This window comes from Bos indicus x Bos taurus, chromosome 18 (genome assembly GCF_003369695.1).
Source record: "Bos indicus x Bos taurus breed Angus x Brahman F1 hybrid chromosome 18, Bos_hybrid_MaternalHap_v2.0, whole genome shotgun sequence".
Lineage (NCBI taxonomy): Eukaryota > Metazoa > Chordata > Mammalia > Artiodactyla > Bovidae > Bos > Bos indicus x Bos taurus.
In genome coordinates this window covers 8944081-8958518 of record NC_040093.1, presented here as the reverse complement: position 1 = coordinate 8958518, position 14438 = coordinate 8944081, and the positions used below count along the sequence as shown (strand labels likewise).

Here is a 14438-nt window from a genome sequence, read left to right as displayed (position 1 = left end):
CCCGCCCCGCGGCGCCAGGTGGGCCTGCCCCGAGGTGTCCAGCACAGACGCCGGTGTCAGAAACTGTACTTTGGTGCTTGAGGAAGGAAATAAGAATAATAATCTTCCTACAGGAGATGAGACATTGGCCCAGGAGGCGGAGAAAATGGGAGCAAGCAAATACTGGGGGCAGTTATCCTGCATTAGAGTCAGGCAATTCTGTGAACAGCACGAGAGGCGGGCCATGGGGGAGAGGCGCCTTCCGGCCCCTCCCTGAATGTGGGCGGAGCCGGAAGGCGACGCCGCTGGGATTGCCAGCGCGGCAGGGGTGAGCGCTGTGGCTGCGGGGGCGGGGCCTACTCAGACAGTCCCAGCCGCAGGGTGGGAGGCGGGGCCAGCGCGGAGATTGACAAGGGGGCGTTCCGGGAAAGCGTCTGCGTGGCGCCGAGTTAGAGGCCGAGCCTGCGCAGTGAGAGGTGGGGAGGGGGCTAGGCGGAGGCTGGAAGGCTGGCCCCCGCCCTGGGTCGAGGTAGGAGCGGGCTGGAGGCCCGGGCTCGCCTGGAAACTTAGAGTCTTGGTATGGTTGGAGATCTGAGGAGTGTCTTGCAACTGACATGATTGTAAAAGTTTTTTTTTTTTTAAACGTATGAAATGAAACCTCTACTTCAATCCTCCTACTGCGTACAGTCGCCAATGTCAACAGGTTGGTGTGGACTTTTATTTTATGGACACGTGCGGGCGCGCGCACACACACACACACACACACACACACGTTTTATGGGTAAAGATGCTTTTTTAAAAAAAACAAAAACAAAAAACTCCAGTTTGTCCCATACGTAGTCTCTTCCCATCAGTACACAGTGACCTCATTCCTTAAGCAGTAGCTAAGTATTCCCTTGTGTGAATAGAACACGCTTTAGCTGGTTCCCCTGATCACTGGGGTTTTCTCCCGTCTAGTGAGGAGACTGTGATCTGAAGTAAAAGGAAGAGACCTAAACTCTGCACGTTAAAGAAGTGACAACGTTTCCTTCACTGGTTCTGCCTCACTCAGGAATGCAAAGTCCCCACTGTGGCCCACACGGCCCAGAGTGACCTGGGCTCTGTTCCCTTTCTGCCCTTATCTTTCCTTCCTCTCTCTTCCTTGCTCAGGCTCCACCAGCACATTGGCCTCCCTGGTCTTTCTCGATCCTGTCAAGGACATTTCTACCCCAGGAACTTTGGTTTTGTGGTCTCCTCTGCCTGGAACTCTTTCCCCCCAATCAGTCCCCATGGCTCTGTCTCTTCAGTCCTGTTTCTGCTCAGAGGTCAACTTAGCATGGAGCCCCTGCTTGTCCACTCTATATAACAGACCCTCTCCTTTCCAGACTGGTCTCCCTGACCCTCTGTTCTTTCCCTTCATAGCTCTTCTCTCCTAACATATCTACTTGTGGGCACTTTTTGGGTTTTGCAGGGTAGGGGAGGTTTTCCTCCCTGCAAAGTTGTCAATTCCTTAAAGACTAGGATCTGTGTCCAGTTGGCTATAGACCCTGTGTCTTGCACATAGTTGCAGCTCACTTTTTGTTAAAAATGAATACATCGGAAAGCCTTTTGTGGGCGACAAGAGGAACAATTATTGTAACAACACTTAATGAGCACATACTATAGACTAAACTCTAACTAGATTAAGGTACAGTTGGTTTTCTGTGTCCACAGATTTCACATTTAAACCAATCTCAGGTGGAAAAATTGGGGGGAAAAAATAGTTCCAGAAAGTTCCAAAAAACAAAACTTGAATTTGGTGTGTGCCTCAGCAACTGTTTACATAGCGTTTCTGTTACATTACATATTATAGGTAAACCTACAGATGATTTAAAGTGTACAAGAGGATGTGCATAGTTTATATGCAAATACCCTACAATTTTAAAATCAATTTATTGCTGTGCTGGGTCTTCATTGCTGCACATGGACTTTCTCTAGATGCAGTGAGCAGGGGCTACTCTCTAGCTGTGGTACGGGGGCTTCTCATTGTGGTGGCTTTTCTTGTTGTGGAGCATGGGCTCTGGAGTGTGGGCTCAGTAATTGTGGTACATGGGCTTGGTTGCCCTATGGCACGTGGAAACTTCCTGGACCTGGGACTGAACCCATGTTCCCTGCATTGGCAGGCAGATTCTTGACCATGGGGCCACCAGGGAAATCCACTCTGCAATTTTATATAAGGGACTTGAGAATCCCCAGAGTTTGGTATCCAAGGGAGTCTTGGAACCAATTCCCTGCCGATACCGAGGGACAACTGTACTGTCTTTATCCCCCAAACCATCTGCAAAAACTGGCTACATGTAACAGCCTTTAAAATAAATAAATAGGGAAGGAGTGGGATACTGTAAAAAAATTTTTTTAAGTTAAAGGAATAGACTTGTGTGGAGAGAAGTAAGGGGTGATGGCAGGAGCTGTAAGGGGTAAGGGCAAGAGGTGAAATGTGGGTGCCAGGAAGAGCACATTGTTAGGGGGTCACAAGTGTGAAGAATGAAGCCCAGAGAGCTTGGGGAGAGTCAGCTGTTCAACAGACATTGCTTGAGCACCATCTGTATGCCAGGAACCTCTCCCGTCTCTTTCCCCCAAGTCCCTCCCCAACCCATCCCTCTCCCCAAGAGGGCCCCAAGGAGGCGTGGCATTTCCAGGGACCGCTTACAAGGTACTGAACTAAACAAACGTTCTGGGTGAGAAGTACAGATTATTTGAAAATACACATCATTAATCTGAGTTGGAGGGATTTCAGAGGGGACTGAAAAAAGGACAAGACTCTTGGTGGGGGGTCGGGGGCTAGAGAGAAGGGCTGGTAGGTTGCTCGACAGGGAGCCGCCAGAGCAGACTTGAGGGTGGGGACATTCCCACTTCTTAAGTCCAGATGGCCTGGTTCGCCAGGAGGGACCAGAAATTTATGTAGTTCAAATAGGAAAAGAAACCTAGGGGAAGGAAGAGAGCAGAGAGGGTGAGGCGCAGAGTTCACCAGCCCAAGCCTGATGCCAGTCGCTTCTCCAAGCCCAGCTATGCTCCCTGTCACGTCCCCAGACTCACATCTAAACCCAAACTTAGCCCCATACCCCTATGCGGTCCCCAACCCATTCCCAAATCCAAACCCCAACCCTGCCCCTACATCCAGCCCTATGCCCATCCCCAACCCCATCTCCCTCCTCAGTCCAGTCCTCCTTGTCCACAAGCTCCCCCCCATCCCCAATCTATCCCACCCCGGTCCCCATCTGCATCCTGGAATCCATGCCCAAGCCCCAAACCCCAACCCTGCCCTGGCCCCGACCAATCATCACAAAGAAGAAGACTCCGGTCCATGCCAGGTAGAAGCTGCACCCCAGTTTGTAGGTCATGCCTTCCTGCAGGTATTCCCGGGCCTGCATCAGGTAGAACAGGATACCCAGGATCATGCTGGTCCCTGCATGAGTACAGGTGTTAGGAGGCCAGGCGTCCCGTGTGTCAGGACCCCTCCCCAGAACTGCGTGGCTGCCAGGGTCTTGCTCCTTATTTTCCCACTCGCTTTCACCTTCATGAACCTCTGCTCACAGGCAGGAAAGCAGGCTCCTGACAGTATCGTGGTGGAGGACGTGGGTAAGGGCAAGGCTTGGCTCTTTAGCCGGGCGACGGTGACGTCTAAAACCACAGGCTTTGGAGCTAGCAGACTGGAGCTCTTGCTTCTGTATCCCCCACCTCAGGGCAGCCACTCCCATCTCTCTGAGCCTCATTTCCCTCATCTGTAAAATGGGAGTAGTCGTAGGACCCATCTCCTTGGGTCGTCATGAGGAGTTATTGAGATTGGCACACAGTGGGTCCTCAAAAACTGAGGTTATCATTGCTCTATTGGGTGTTGAATTTTGGGTTTCTGAAGCAGTGGACAAGAAACTTAATCATTCTGAATATTTTAATTTTATTTTGAAATGACATGAATTTAAAGATAATTGGTGAACTTCCCCTGGTGGCCCAGTGGTTAAGAATCCGCCTGTCAATCCAGAGGAAATGGGTTCGATGCTGCTCCAGGAAGATCCCACATGCTGTGGGGCAGCTAAGCCCATGTGCCTCGACTACTGAAGACTGCTCGCCCTGGAGCCCGTGCTAAGAAGCCACCGCAAGGAGAAGCCTTGTAATCAGTGAAGAGTAGTGCCTACTCACTGCAGCCAGAGAAAGCCCATGTGCAGCAGCAAGGACCCACCAAGGTCAAAAATAAATAAATCTTAAAAAACAAAAAAAAGACAATTTGTGAAAAGGAAAAGACTCTTTTTCCTCCCCTCCTGTAGTGGAGCACAGGGTAATTTTTATGGTTTTGAAAAATAATATAGGAGATAAGTGCTTTCCATCTAATTAAAAGGGGGAGTGGGTAAAAAAAATGTTTTTTTCTGGCTGCGTTCAGTGGCACACGGGATCTCAGTTCCCCAATGAGGGATCAGAACCCATTCTTCCTGTGCTGAAAGCATGGAGTCTTAACCACCGGACAGCTGGGGAAGTCCCAGATGTGATTTTCTTACAGAGAAATGTCCTACTTTAGATGACACAAAGCAGAGATGTTTTCTACACTTTGTTCCTTAAACAATCAGGAAGAGTTACTGGACAAACTGGATAAAATACCTTTTACTAGCAAGAAAACAGGAAGCTGGGTGTTCTCTCTTGTTGCCCCTACTATCACTCTCCAAAAATGTTCTTTTGATGCAACAGACTGTTGTGATCAATTATTACAGGAGACAGGAACACAATATCCTTCATTTCCAAATTAAAGTGCCCCTCCCCCCCCCCCAGCCCCCTCTCCACCCCCGCCACCGCTTTTCGAAAAAAGCAGAACTTGGCACGCAAATGGAAAACTAAACTATTGTAATCAGAATATCGATTTTGAGTTATTTGGAAAAGAGAGAGGACTATCATGGCAAGGCTGTGTGCAAAGCTAAATAGCTGCCATCATGTACTGACATTTTCTAATTCAGTCCTCCCTGTGTCTCCACGTGGTAGGGAATTTCACCCCCCTCCTACAGATGAGAAAACTGTGGCTCAGAAACACGACCTAGCTTGAACAAAATCACAGAGCTGGTGGTGGCGGTGGTGATGGTGAAATAGGATCTGGGATGGAGTTGAAACTGACCACGGGGTTGAGTATTGGACAGTGGATATTTGTGGGATGGACTCTGAGGTTTAGGGGGATGAGGTTGAGCTGGGGTTGGGAATGGGGATGGATTGGAGACAGGTGAGAAGATGGGGGCGGGAATGCATTGAGTTGAGTCTGAGAGTGAGAGTCATAGGTGATCAGGGTCTGGTGGTAGTTGAGGTTGGGGATGAAGAAGACGGGATCAGAGATGGATGGGGCTTGAGTTGGAGGTTGAGACTCATAGGCGACAGGGGTGGGTTGAATTTGGCATGAGTCTTGAGGATGGGTTAGGCATGGAGCTTTGGTGTCAAGGTTTGTAAAGGGGTCGGAGATGGTAACAGGGATTGTTTGGGGGCTGGAAAGAAGGTAATGTCGAAGTGGGCGTGGGGACGAGAACGGACATCATGCATGGGAATATGAATGAATTGGAGGTGTGTTGGTGGTGGAGGCGGAAGGTGACGTGGAGGCTGGTGTCGGGGCTGGAGAAGTTGGGTTGGAAACCGATCTGTCCTAAGATGGGGTGGAGATGTGGAGGGAGACAGGCTTGGGGTGGGGGGGTGAAGGGCGAGGACGGAGGTGGGACTGGAGCGTGGTGGGGAGGGGCTGGGTATCAGGACGGGCTTTGGGCGCTCCTGACTTGGCTCCTCAGGGGAGGGTCTCAGCGCCGTGCCTGTGAGGGCTGTGATGATGACATTGGAGAAGTCCAGCAAGGGCACGTTGGAGTTGGTGGAGAAGATGATGTTTATTAGAATGATGCAGAGGATGAAGTTGGTAATGCTGGCGACCAGGAGGAAGGCCCAGGCAAAGTCCAGCAAGTCTAGGGGAGGAAGAGAAGCAGGAACACTGGGATAGGCCCTCAGGCCCCGAGCCTGGCGGGGAGAAGGTCTCCCGGGAGCCTAGGGGCATTGTTAAGCCGTCTTCCTTGAGAATTCTTTGTGCCCCCCGCCCCCCGCCGGCATTGTAAGAAAATTGAAACTGGGCTCTAGAGAAGGGAGACTGAGGCAGATAGATGCCTTCGGCATTAAGGTATGCACCTCCAGGTCAGTCAGGACAGGTTTTGGGGCAGTGATGAGCGGGGTGGGCATTGAGGAACCAACTTGATGCGATGTGGACAGATTCCTTAGGGGTAGGGTGTAAGATGTTAAGGTTGTGAGAACTGTGAGGATGAGTATCACGTAGGTGAGAATGAGCAAGGGACAGTGAGGATGATTCTGAGGCAGTGAGGACCCTCCTGGGAAAAGGGAGGACCCGCCATGGGGAGGAGGAGGACCAACCCAGGGCAGAGAGGATCAACCCTGGGGAGGCAGGAAGGCGGGGAGTGTCCCTGAAACAAAGAGGAAAGAGGAGCCCCAGGAGTAGTGAGTATAGGGCAGGCCTTACAAGCATTCTGGTCATACTCGTGCAGGCAGGCCATATCCGAGCAGCGGACGACGAAGACGGTGTCGATGGGGATGGTCCGGAAGCCAGGGTCCCCCAGGGGTGCCAGGGGCACCTGGAAGTGGATCCAGGGCTGGCCCAGAGAGATGAGACCGATGATGACTATGCTGGCCAGGCTCAGCAGTAGGTTCAGCTGGCGGCTGATCCTCTTGGCCTCGTGCAGCAGCCACCAGCCCATGGGCAGCTGACAGTGGCTGAGCCTACACTTGCCCAGATACCTGCAGTGGGCGGCGCACCACCAGGGTCAGCATCGGGTCCAGCCAGCCAGCCCAGCCGACCACCCCCGCTTCTAGGTCCTCGTGTCAGAATCCTGGGCAATCTGACATTCAGACTCTCTCTTCTCTGTGTCCATTCTCCATGCCCTGTATCCCCCAGGTCCCCCCTCTAGGACCTGCTCACCCTGGAACAGCCTTGAGGCTCCCTGGCCTCCAGATCCTAGTTTCCAGGAGCTGCCACCGCCCCTTCCAATCGCTGGGTGGAATCACAGGTCCAGGCTCTATGCCGTGCCCCATCCAGGGCCAGCCTTCATCCCTGCCACCCCTAAGTCCGACCTCTACCTTGTATACTGACCGTGCCTCCCTGGTCCCTGACTTTTGCCTGATACCCCACCTCCTAGAACTCTGGACCCCAAAGCCGCCCTACTCCCTGCACCCCTGCCTCTCACCTGCCAGCATTGTTCTCGAAGGAGGCCGATGGTAAGTTCTGAGCGTTGTTTTCCAGGATGGACTGGCTGATTTGGGAGCTGCTCAAAGAGTCTCTGATGGTCTCCTGGGAGGTCCAGACAGTTGACTCGACGCTTTTGATACTGGCCTCGGGACTGTGAGTAATTGAGAGGGGGACGTCGACTCTGGCCCGGACTGGTGACGTGGAGCTTTGAAGACTTAACTTGGGACCCTGGACACTTAGTTGGCTGTGGTAGGTCACTGATTTTATGTTGGTCAGAGGGGTGCGAGTAGTTAGCAGGGGGTTTTGGCTGCTGAAGAGGCGACTTTGGAAAACTGGGGGAGCGTCTCGGGGGTGGAACTGGCGGCTGTAGGTGACGGATAGTGGGTCTTGGATGCTGGCCCGGTGAGAGCCGATGACAGGCGTCGTGTCCTCGATACTGAGTCGGTGACTGTTGATAGATAGAGGGTCTTGGATACTGACCCGACGGTTGTGGATGATGGGCAGCGGCTCTTGGATACTGACCCGGCGAGTCGGGGTGCTGGGCTGAGGGTCTTGGATACTCACCCGGCGAGTCAGGGTGCTGGGCTGAGGGTCTTGGATACTGACCCGGCGAGTTGGGGTGCTGGGCTGAGGGTCTTGGATACTGACCCGGCGAGTCGGGGTGCTGGGCTGAGGGTCTTGGATACTGACCCGGCGGTTGTGGATGATGGGCAGCGGCTCTTGGATACTGACCCGACGAGTCAGGGTGCTGGGCTGAGGGTCTTGGATACTGACCCGGCGACTGTGGATGATAGGCAGGGGCTCTTGGATACTGACCCGGCGAGTCTCGGGGGAGGACTGAGAGTCTTGGTTACTGAGCCAGGACCTGAAGGTGCTGGATGAAAGGTTTTGGGTCTCACCTTGGGAGTTGCTGGGAGCGGCCGGGAGGGAATCCGGCTGAGTGCTCTGTTGACCAGAATGGGACCTCTGGGCCATGTGGAGATATGGGACAAGGCCGGTGCCTGGATGCACTCAACACCCTGCCAACCGCCTCATCCCCCTTTTCCAACCATCACTGTATCCTCCTGGAAGCCCATTGGTCTCTCCTGGGCCTCCTGCTCCGTCCCTCAGGGTCTGAATCTCTCTGTCCCCTCTCCTGTCGGTCGTGGTCTCTCTCACTGTCCACAGGCAGGCCTCGGAGCTTTAGTCTGGCCTGGCACTGAGGCTGGGGGGGAGGTTCCATGACAGTTGGAGGGGTTCCAGGAGGTTGGGACGTTGGCCATGGACTCATGTTCTACTCTAGCTGCTCGTGAGAGACATGGGGGCTTGGACTGGGTCAGGGTGGGCTCAGGATTGGGTCAGGAATGGGGTCACAGCTGGGTCAGAGAGCTGTCAGGACAGGGCAGGGTTAGGGGAAGAGGATCAGGAATGGTCAGGGTGAAGGCAGAGCAGGATCGGAGAGGGGCCCTGGGTGGGGTCAGGGCTAGACACAGCGGTGGCAGCGCTGGGTCACGGGCCACATCTGAGGTCAATTCTTGCAGTTTCTGGAGGGCCTGAGATCTGAATCTCTAATTCCTTCCCCCTGCCTGTTCCCACCCTTCCCCTTACCCCAGGGCCTTCTACAAATCAATTTCATCCCTTTATTCTCAATTTCTACGTGTCGTCTTGCTCTCTTTACTTCTCCTCTGCCTCTCTGTCTCCTAACCTTTCCCTGAATCTTGCCAAAGACTGGGTCTCTTCCCATAGCCCTTGGTGACTGTTGGGTGCACCACCCGTGTCCACTCTTTTATTTTTGCCTCTGCCGGGTCTTCATTGCTGCACGAGGACTTTCTCTAGTTACAGAAAGTGGGAGCTACTCTCTAGTTGCAGCGTGCAGGCTTCTCATTGCAGTGGCGTCTCTTGTTGTGGAGCTCGGGCTTCAGTAATTGCAGCACATGGACTCCACAGTTGCGGCTCCTGGCTCTAGAGCACAGGCCCAGTGGTTGTGGCGCACGGGCTTAGCTGCTCTGAGGCATGTGGGATCTTCCTGGATCATGGATCGAATGGGTGTCCCCTGCATCGCAAGGCAGATTCTTCACCACTGGACCAGCAGGGAAGCCCTGGTGGGGACTCTTTTGACATCATGGGTCTTGGCCTCGTGAGCACCCTTGGGAGCCCGTGTCACAGTTGTCCGTGTCCTGGGTTGGGATCTGAGACAGGGATGAAGATAAGGGGATGATGTTGGGAGCAGAGATTGAGCTGAGATTTGGGGAATGAGGGAACAGAAGATGAGGCTGGAGACAAAACAAGTAGATTTGGGTTTAGGATGGGTTGTAGGTGGGAGGTGACCTGCGCCGTCAGGGTCAGAGATGGGAATGGAGTTGTGTTCGGGGTTTAGGACAGGGAGCATCCTGGAGATGGCATGGGGTTGTGGATGGTGCTGGGGTGGGACAGGAAACAGAGATGAGGATGCAGCTGGGATTGGGGTTTGGGTGGGGTTGGGAAGATGGCTGTGGGTGGAAGGGAACTGCATACAGGGTAACAGGCAAGGTGAGGGTGGGCGGGCGGGGGGATGTGGTTGTGTTCGAAGGTGGAAACCAGGATTTAACAGTGGTGCAGGCTGAGCCAGGCCCCAGGAACTCTGTTCTTCCCCAGTGGAACCGATCTCTTCATGGGAGGAGGACCGCAAGTTCGTCCTGCGAGCCTGGTGTCTTGTCTTCATCATCCTGGCAACCGCGATGCTGCTCAGCGTGCTGGACGGGCGTATGGCCTACCTGCACGGCGCCTACACTGGCTACGTGGGCTTCTGGACCAACTGCAAGAAGCACACATGTGCCGACCTGCGCCAAGTCACGGGTCAGTGGGGGGATGGGGCGGGCTTTGGGGCTCTCTATGGGGTGGTGGTCTTTAGAGATGATCAACAGAGAAAACCTCTGGAGGAACCTCTTTGGGTGTTCTTGATTGCCAGGGAAATCTTTAGGATTCTTGAGGGGCTCTCTGGAAATTCTCTGAAGGCCTTGGGAGGGAGTTTCCTGGAGTTGTATGCGGCTTATGAGGCAACGGGAGTGGCACTATGCTTGGGAAGAAGAGTACTACACTTGGCCAAACCCCAATCTGCTTCATGATTAGATGGCTAAAGACACCATCATTCTCTCTCCCACTCTTTTTATTTTTATTTTTTAAAAAGAAAACAAGATGGCTTCTAGCTCCTTCAGGAATTTTTTTTTAATAACAATTTGTTTTTGGCTGTGCTGGGTCTTCATTGCTGTGTGGGCTTTTCTCTAGTTGCGGTACACGGGCTTCTCACTGCGGTGGCCTCTCTCGTTGTGGAGCACAGGCTCTAGGGCATGTGGGTTGCAGCTCCTGGGCTCTAGAGCACAGGCTCAGTAGTTGTGGTGCATGGGCTTAGTTGCCCCGAGGCATGTGGAAGTCTTCCCAGACCAGGGATCGAACCTGTGTCTCTTGCATTTGGCAGGCAGATTGTTTACTGCTGAGCCACCAGGGAAGCCCAGAAATATTTTGCTTCCTTATAGGTCTCTGCTTTTCCAGTGCTTTTGAGCATTACCACAGAGTCAGCCCAGACCCTGGAGCCAGAACACCTGAGTTTGAACCCTGGCTCAGCTACTTGGTAGCTGAGTGACCTTGGGCATATTTCTTTACCCTTGTGTGGCTTGGCTTCTTCATGTCTATAATGCCAGTGATATTGGTACCTATTTGTGGGCTGTTTGAGGAATACATGAGTTAAAACACACAAAAGAATTAGAATAGCACCTGGCACATATTACAGTAAGTGTTTCATCCAGGTTTCTTATTATCATAAGGATTTCCACCCCTGCCCCAAGTCAATGCACCTACCTTCATTTCAGATCGCAAATAAGTTCTCATAAAACTTTCAGAACATTATGTAGTATTAATCTTACTTACTTGGGATGTTTCTTTCTCTTATACCTCTCAAACTCAAGCTCGTTTCAAGTTACAGAAAAGTCCATAGGCATAAATTGTTCAGGTTCAGGTACTGCTGGATCCAGGTGCTCAAAAGGTGTCTGTCTCTTGCCATCTCTCCTTGAAGGCTTCCTGTGTGTTGGGCCCTCAGGCAAGCTGTGCTGTACAGCGGCAGTGGGGCTGTCAGCAGTTTCTGGGGTCCCATTTTGTTTTTCCTGTACACAACCATGGAGAAAAGAGAGTAACTTGTCTTCTGAGGGTCTCAGGATTGGCTCCCATAGGACCAGATTTATTACCCTGAGATTTCTCACTTCTCCCTGAACCATTTTATTGTGGTTAGGACGATGTCATTCTGTGGTTGGCTGGATTCCATGAGGCTGGATGTAAGTCTGAGGCAGTTCCCAGCTGATAATCTTCTTGATTAGAGAGGAAAGAGCTGGTACCTGACAGTTTCAGTTAGAAAAAGTCCCAGGGAAGAGTTTGGTTGGCCTTGGTCCATGTGCCCATGTTTGAGCCAATCACCACTGCCTAAGTCACTGGGGCACTGTGATTGACTCAGCCTGAGTTACATGACTACTTCTGTGATCCCAGAAGGCAGAGTATGTTGTGAAAAACACTGAACCAGGATTATGTTATTGATCCCGAGAGCACGATCTCTATTTTGTATATACATGCGGTTTTCCAGTAACAAAGCAGATGGAGTTTTAGCTCATTTGGATGAAACAGTCTTGCGCTGTTCAAAAGTAGGTAAAGTAGGAAAGGGCTAAAAGGAAGATATGTAATTCTCAGAAGGGGCTAAAACTCTTGTCATGCTGAAATGAAAACTGGATGTCAATTTCAAACTGAGTGTGATTATGTCTTTTAGGTACTTTGATTTTAGAGTATTTGGAAGTTTTCTTGTGTGTATATCTGTGTGTGCGCTCTGGGGGACATTTGGGGGGTTATTTGGAGAATGTCTGTGAGGGGCTCTAGGGGTGACCTTGGTATATATGGGGAGGCCTAGGGGTGTGAATGGGGTCCTTAGGGAACCCTGGGGTATGAGTGGGAGAGAAGTAGGGTGACTTTACAGATTAATGTGACTGAGTTGTCCTGGGTAACTTCGAGGGTGCTATTGGGAGTGGAGGGTTGGTATTGAGGGTATAAACGTGATCTGCTGTGGGAAATCTTTTGGGAGTACGAGCAGAGTAACTTTGGGGGTGTCTGTGGGGATAATTCTAGAAATGCTAGAGATGATTCTGTGGGCTGAACTTGAGGATGTGGGTGGGGGTGACTCAGGGATCATCTGTGGGGTGATCTTAGAGGTATGTGTGGAGTTGATTATGAGAATGACTGGGGTTGACTTTGGGGGAAGGGGGTGATTTGGGACAACTTTGAGGGTGCAAGTGGGAATGACTTGTTTTAAAACTGAGGTATAGTTTACTTACAACATTATATAAGTTTCAGGTGTACAACATAGCGATTCACACTTTTTAAAGAAAGTGGGGATGATTTGGGGTTGACTTTATGGGTACATGGGGTTGACTTTGTGAGGGTGGGAATCATGGAGTTTCTAGGAGGTGACTTTGGCGATGGCATTGGGGGCGATACTGAGGATGTCTGTGGCTAAACTTCAGGGGTGTCTGTTGGGGATGACTTTGGAGGATGACCTTGGAGAGTAGGGGTGAGTCTGGGGCATTACCTCCTTTCCCCCCAGTTCTCATCCACATGAGCATGGGCTTCATGATCCTGGCCGTGATCCTGGCTCTAGTTCTCCTCCTGGCCATGGGCTTCTCCTTCCGGCCAGCACTCCGCCGTCTTAACAAGACTGACCTCGTCTTCAGTACCCTCAGCTCCTTCACTGGTAAGTGTCGCCCTGGGGAAAGGCTTCGGGGAGGCGTGTCCCAGAATTGCTGTCCTGCTGGGTCTCTGAATGTCTCTTGAGCTGGGTCTCTGAATGTCTCTTGAGCTCTGCGTCCCCCCGCCCCTGCCCCTTGCTGTAGGCTTCTCAGTTCTAACTACTATATCCCTCACTCTCTTCCTGTTTCCCCACTCCTGGTATCTTTCTGTCGTGAATGTGTGTGTCCCCGCGCACGGGCACACTAGTCATGCAGGGTGGGAGAGGATGTCTCTGGCTTGCTTCTCTTTCTGGAGGTCTCTGGGTCCCTGTCCAGCCTCGTGTCCATCTCTGGCCCCATCTCAGTGCAGGGCTCCTGATTCTCCTCAGCCTGACGCTCTTTATAGCCAACTGCGAGATGCTCAAACCGAGGCCACAGGTATCCTACCTGGTGACCACCTACCTGAGCTGGGGTGCCAGCGCCTTGATGCTGTGGGCCGGTGAGGGCGGGGTCTCGGCAGGGCAGGGGGTGGGGCCCCGGGCGAGCGTACCAGGCAGGGCCTCGGACCGGATTGGGGTGGACCCCACGGGAGGTCAGCCTACAGGGAAGGGCCGGGGCCTAGGGGGCCATCTAGCAGCTCCACTCCCGCCCCCAGGAATCCTGAGCTACTTAAACTACATGGGCATGTGGGGCAAAGGGACGTCCTCCACGGAACGGCGGATGAGCTACCGCCGGTGGGCCTCGCTGCAGAACACCCGGAAGTCCATATCCGAACAGCTGTCGTCGGACGCAGGCTCCAAGCACGCCGAGGACCTGTCCGTTTAAGAGCCTGCCCCCCGCCCCCACCCCCCACCTCCAGCCTCGTCCAAGCCTCTTGAAGCCGGCTGCACCCGAGCTTCTCAGGACACTGATAGTAACCGCCGCCAGGTGCCGGGCCACCCCTTTCACCTTGGCCTTCCCGCCCAGCAAGTCTCTCCCTGCCCCCACCCCGGAAGTCCGACGCTGCCCACTCGCGTTCGGCGCGCGGCCAGAGCGGTGTGGCCCCGCCCCCGAGCCTGGCGAGGCCCCGCCCCCGGGTGTCCGGCTCTCACTGGCGGTGGCCCGAAGCCTCACTCCATTATAGGCATTTCTACCCCTCCGAGGGCTAGCACCGCCCCAGAACGTCCAGTCTGGCCCCCCGGACCGACATGACACTGCCCAGCCTTGGATGTCGCCCCGCTCATCGGCGAAACAGGCCCTACCCCGGGGGGGCGTGGCTTGCAATTACATTTCCACCGTCCTTCACGTTCCTGGCTTTCCCAGCCATTAATAAAACGTGGGTTCCTTCTCTCAGAGTCCGAGCCTCCGTTTCCTGCTCTCCCTCCAAGGAAGAGTGGGGCTCAGAGTCCTTGCCTTGCCCTTTGGGGCCTGAGCCTTTTTGTCTACACCTGCCTCTCTGACCCTTCCTTTCCCCGCTGCTCATAACTGCAAATCTCCCGCCAAGAGTCCGGGAGGGCTGGGGAGGGAGGCTCTAGTCTGGGCTGGAT

At 53.2% G+C, this 14438-nt stretch overlaps 1 protein-coding gene across 5 annotated transcripts; it reads left to right on the top strand.

Annotated features, from left to right (window-relative positions):
* The first annotated feature begins 404 nt into the window (after positions 1–404).
* Positions 405–14246, top strand: LOC113876140 (transmembrane protein 202-like). 5 transcript variants are annotated; one of them, XM_027515013.1, is made up of 6 exons: positions 405–682; positions 7253–7447; positions 9812–10012; positions 12792–12938; positions 13229–13411; positions 13568–14246. In XM_027515013.1, exons 3-6 carry the CDS (start codon positions 9895–9897, stop codon positions 13735–13737), a joined length of 618 nt encoding a protein of 205 aa, XP_027370814.1. In that variant the 5' UTR covers positions 405–682; positions 7253–7447; positions 9812–9894; the 3' UTR covers positions 13738–14246. The 5 variants fall into 5 exon arrangements, 4 of the variants coding, with proteins under 4 accessions (XP_027370814.1, XP_027370813.1, XP_027370812.1 ...); XM_027515012.1 differs by lacking the exon at positions 7253–7447 and having other exon boundaries at positions 13283–13411; XM_027515011.1 differs by lacking the exon at positions 7253–7447.
* Positions 14247–14438: the final 192 nt, after the last annotated feature.

Bases quoted from the DNA above. Each gene is read 5' to 3' on its own strand.
- LOC113876140 (XM_027515011.1), top strand. From the start codon at position 631: ATGAAACCTCTACTTCAATCCTCCTACTGCGTACAGTCGCCAATGTCA. The intron at 10,013-12,791 runs GTCAGTGGGGGG...CTTTCCCCCCAG, and splicing joins CGACCTGCGCCAAGTCACGG to TTCTCATCCACATGAGCATG. The intron at 12,939-13,228 runs GTAAGTGTCGCC...CTCTTTCTGGAG, and splicing joins TACCCTCAGCTCCTTCACTG to GTCTCTGGGTCCCTGTCCAG.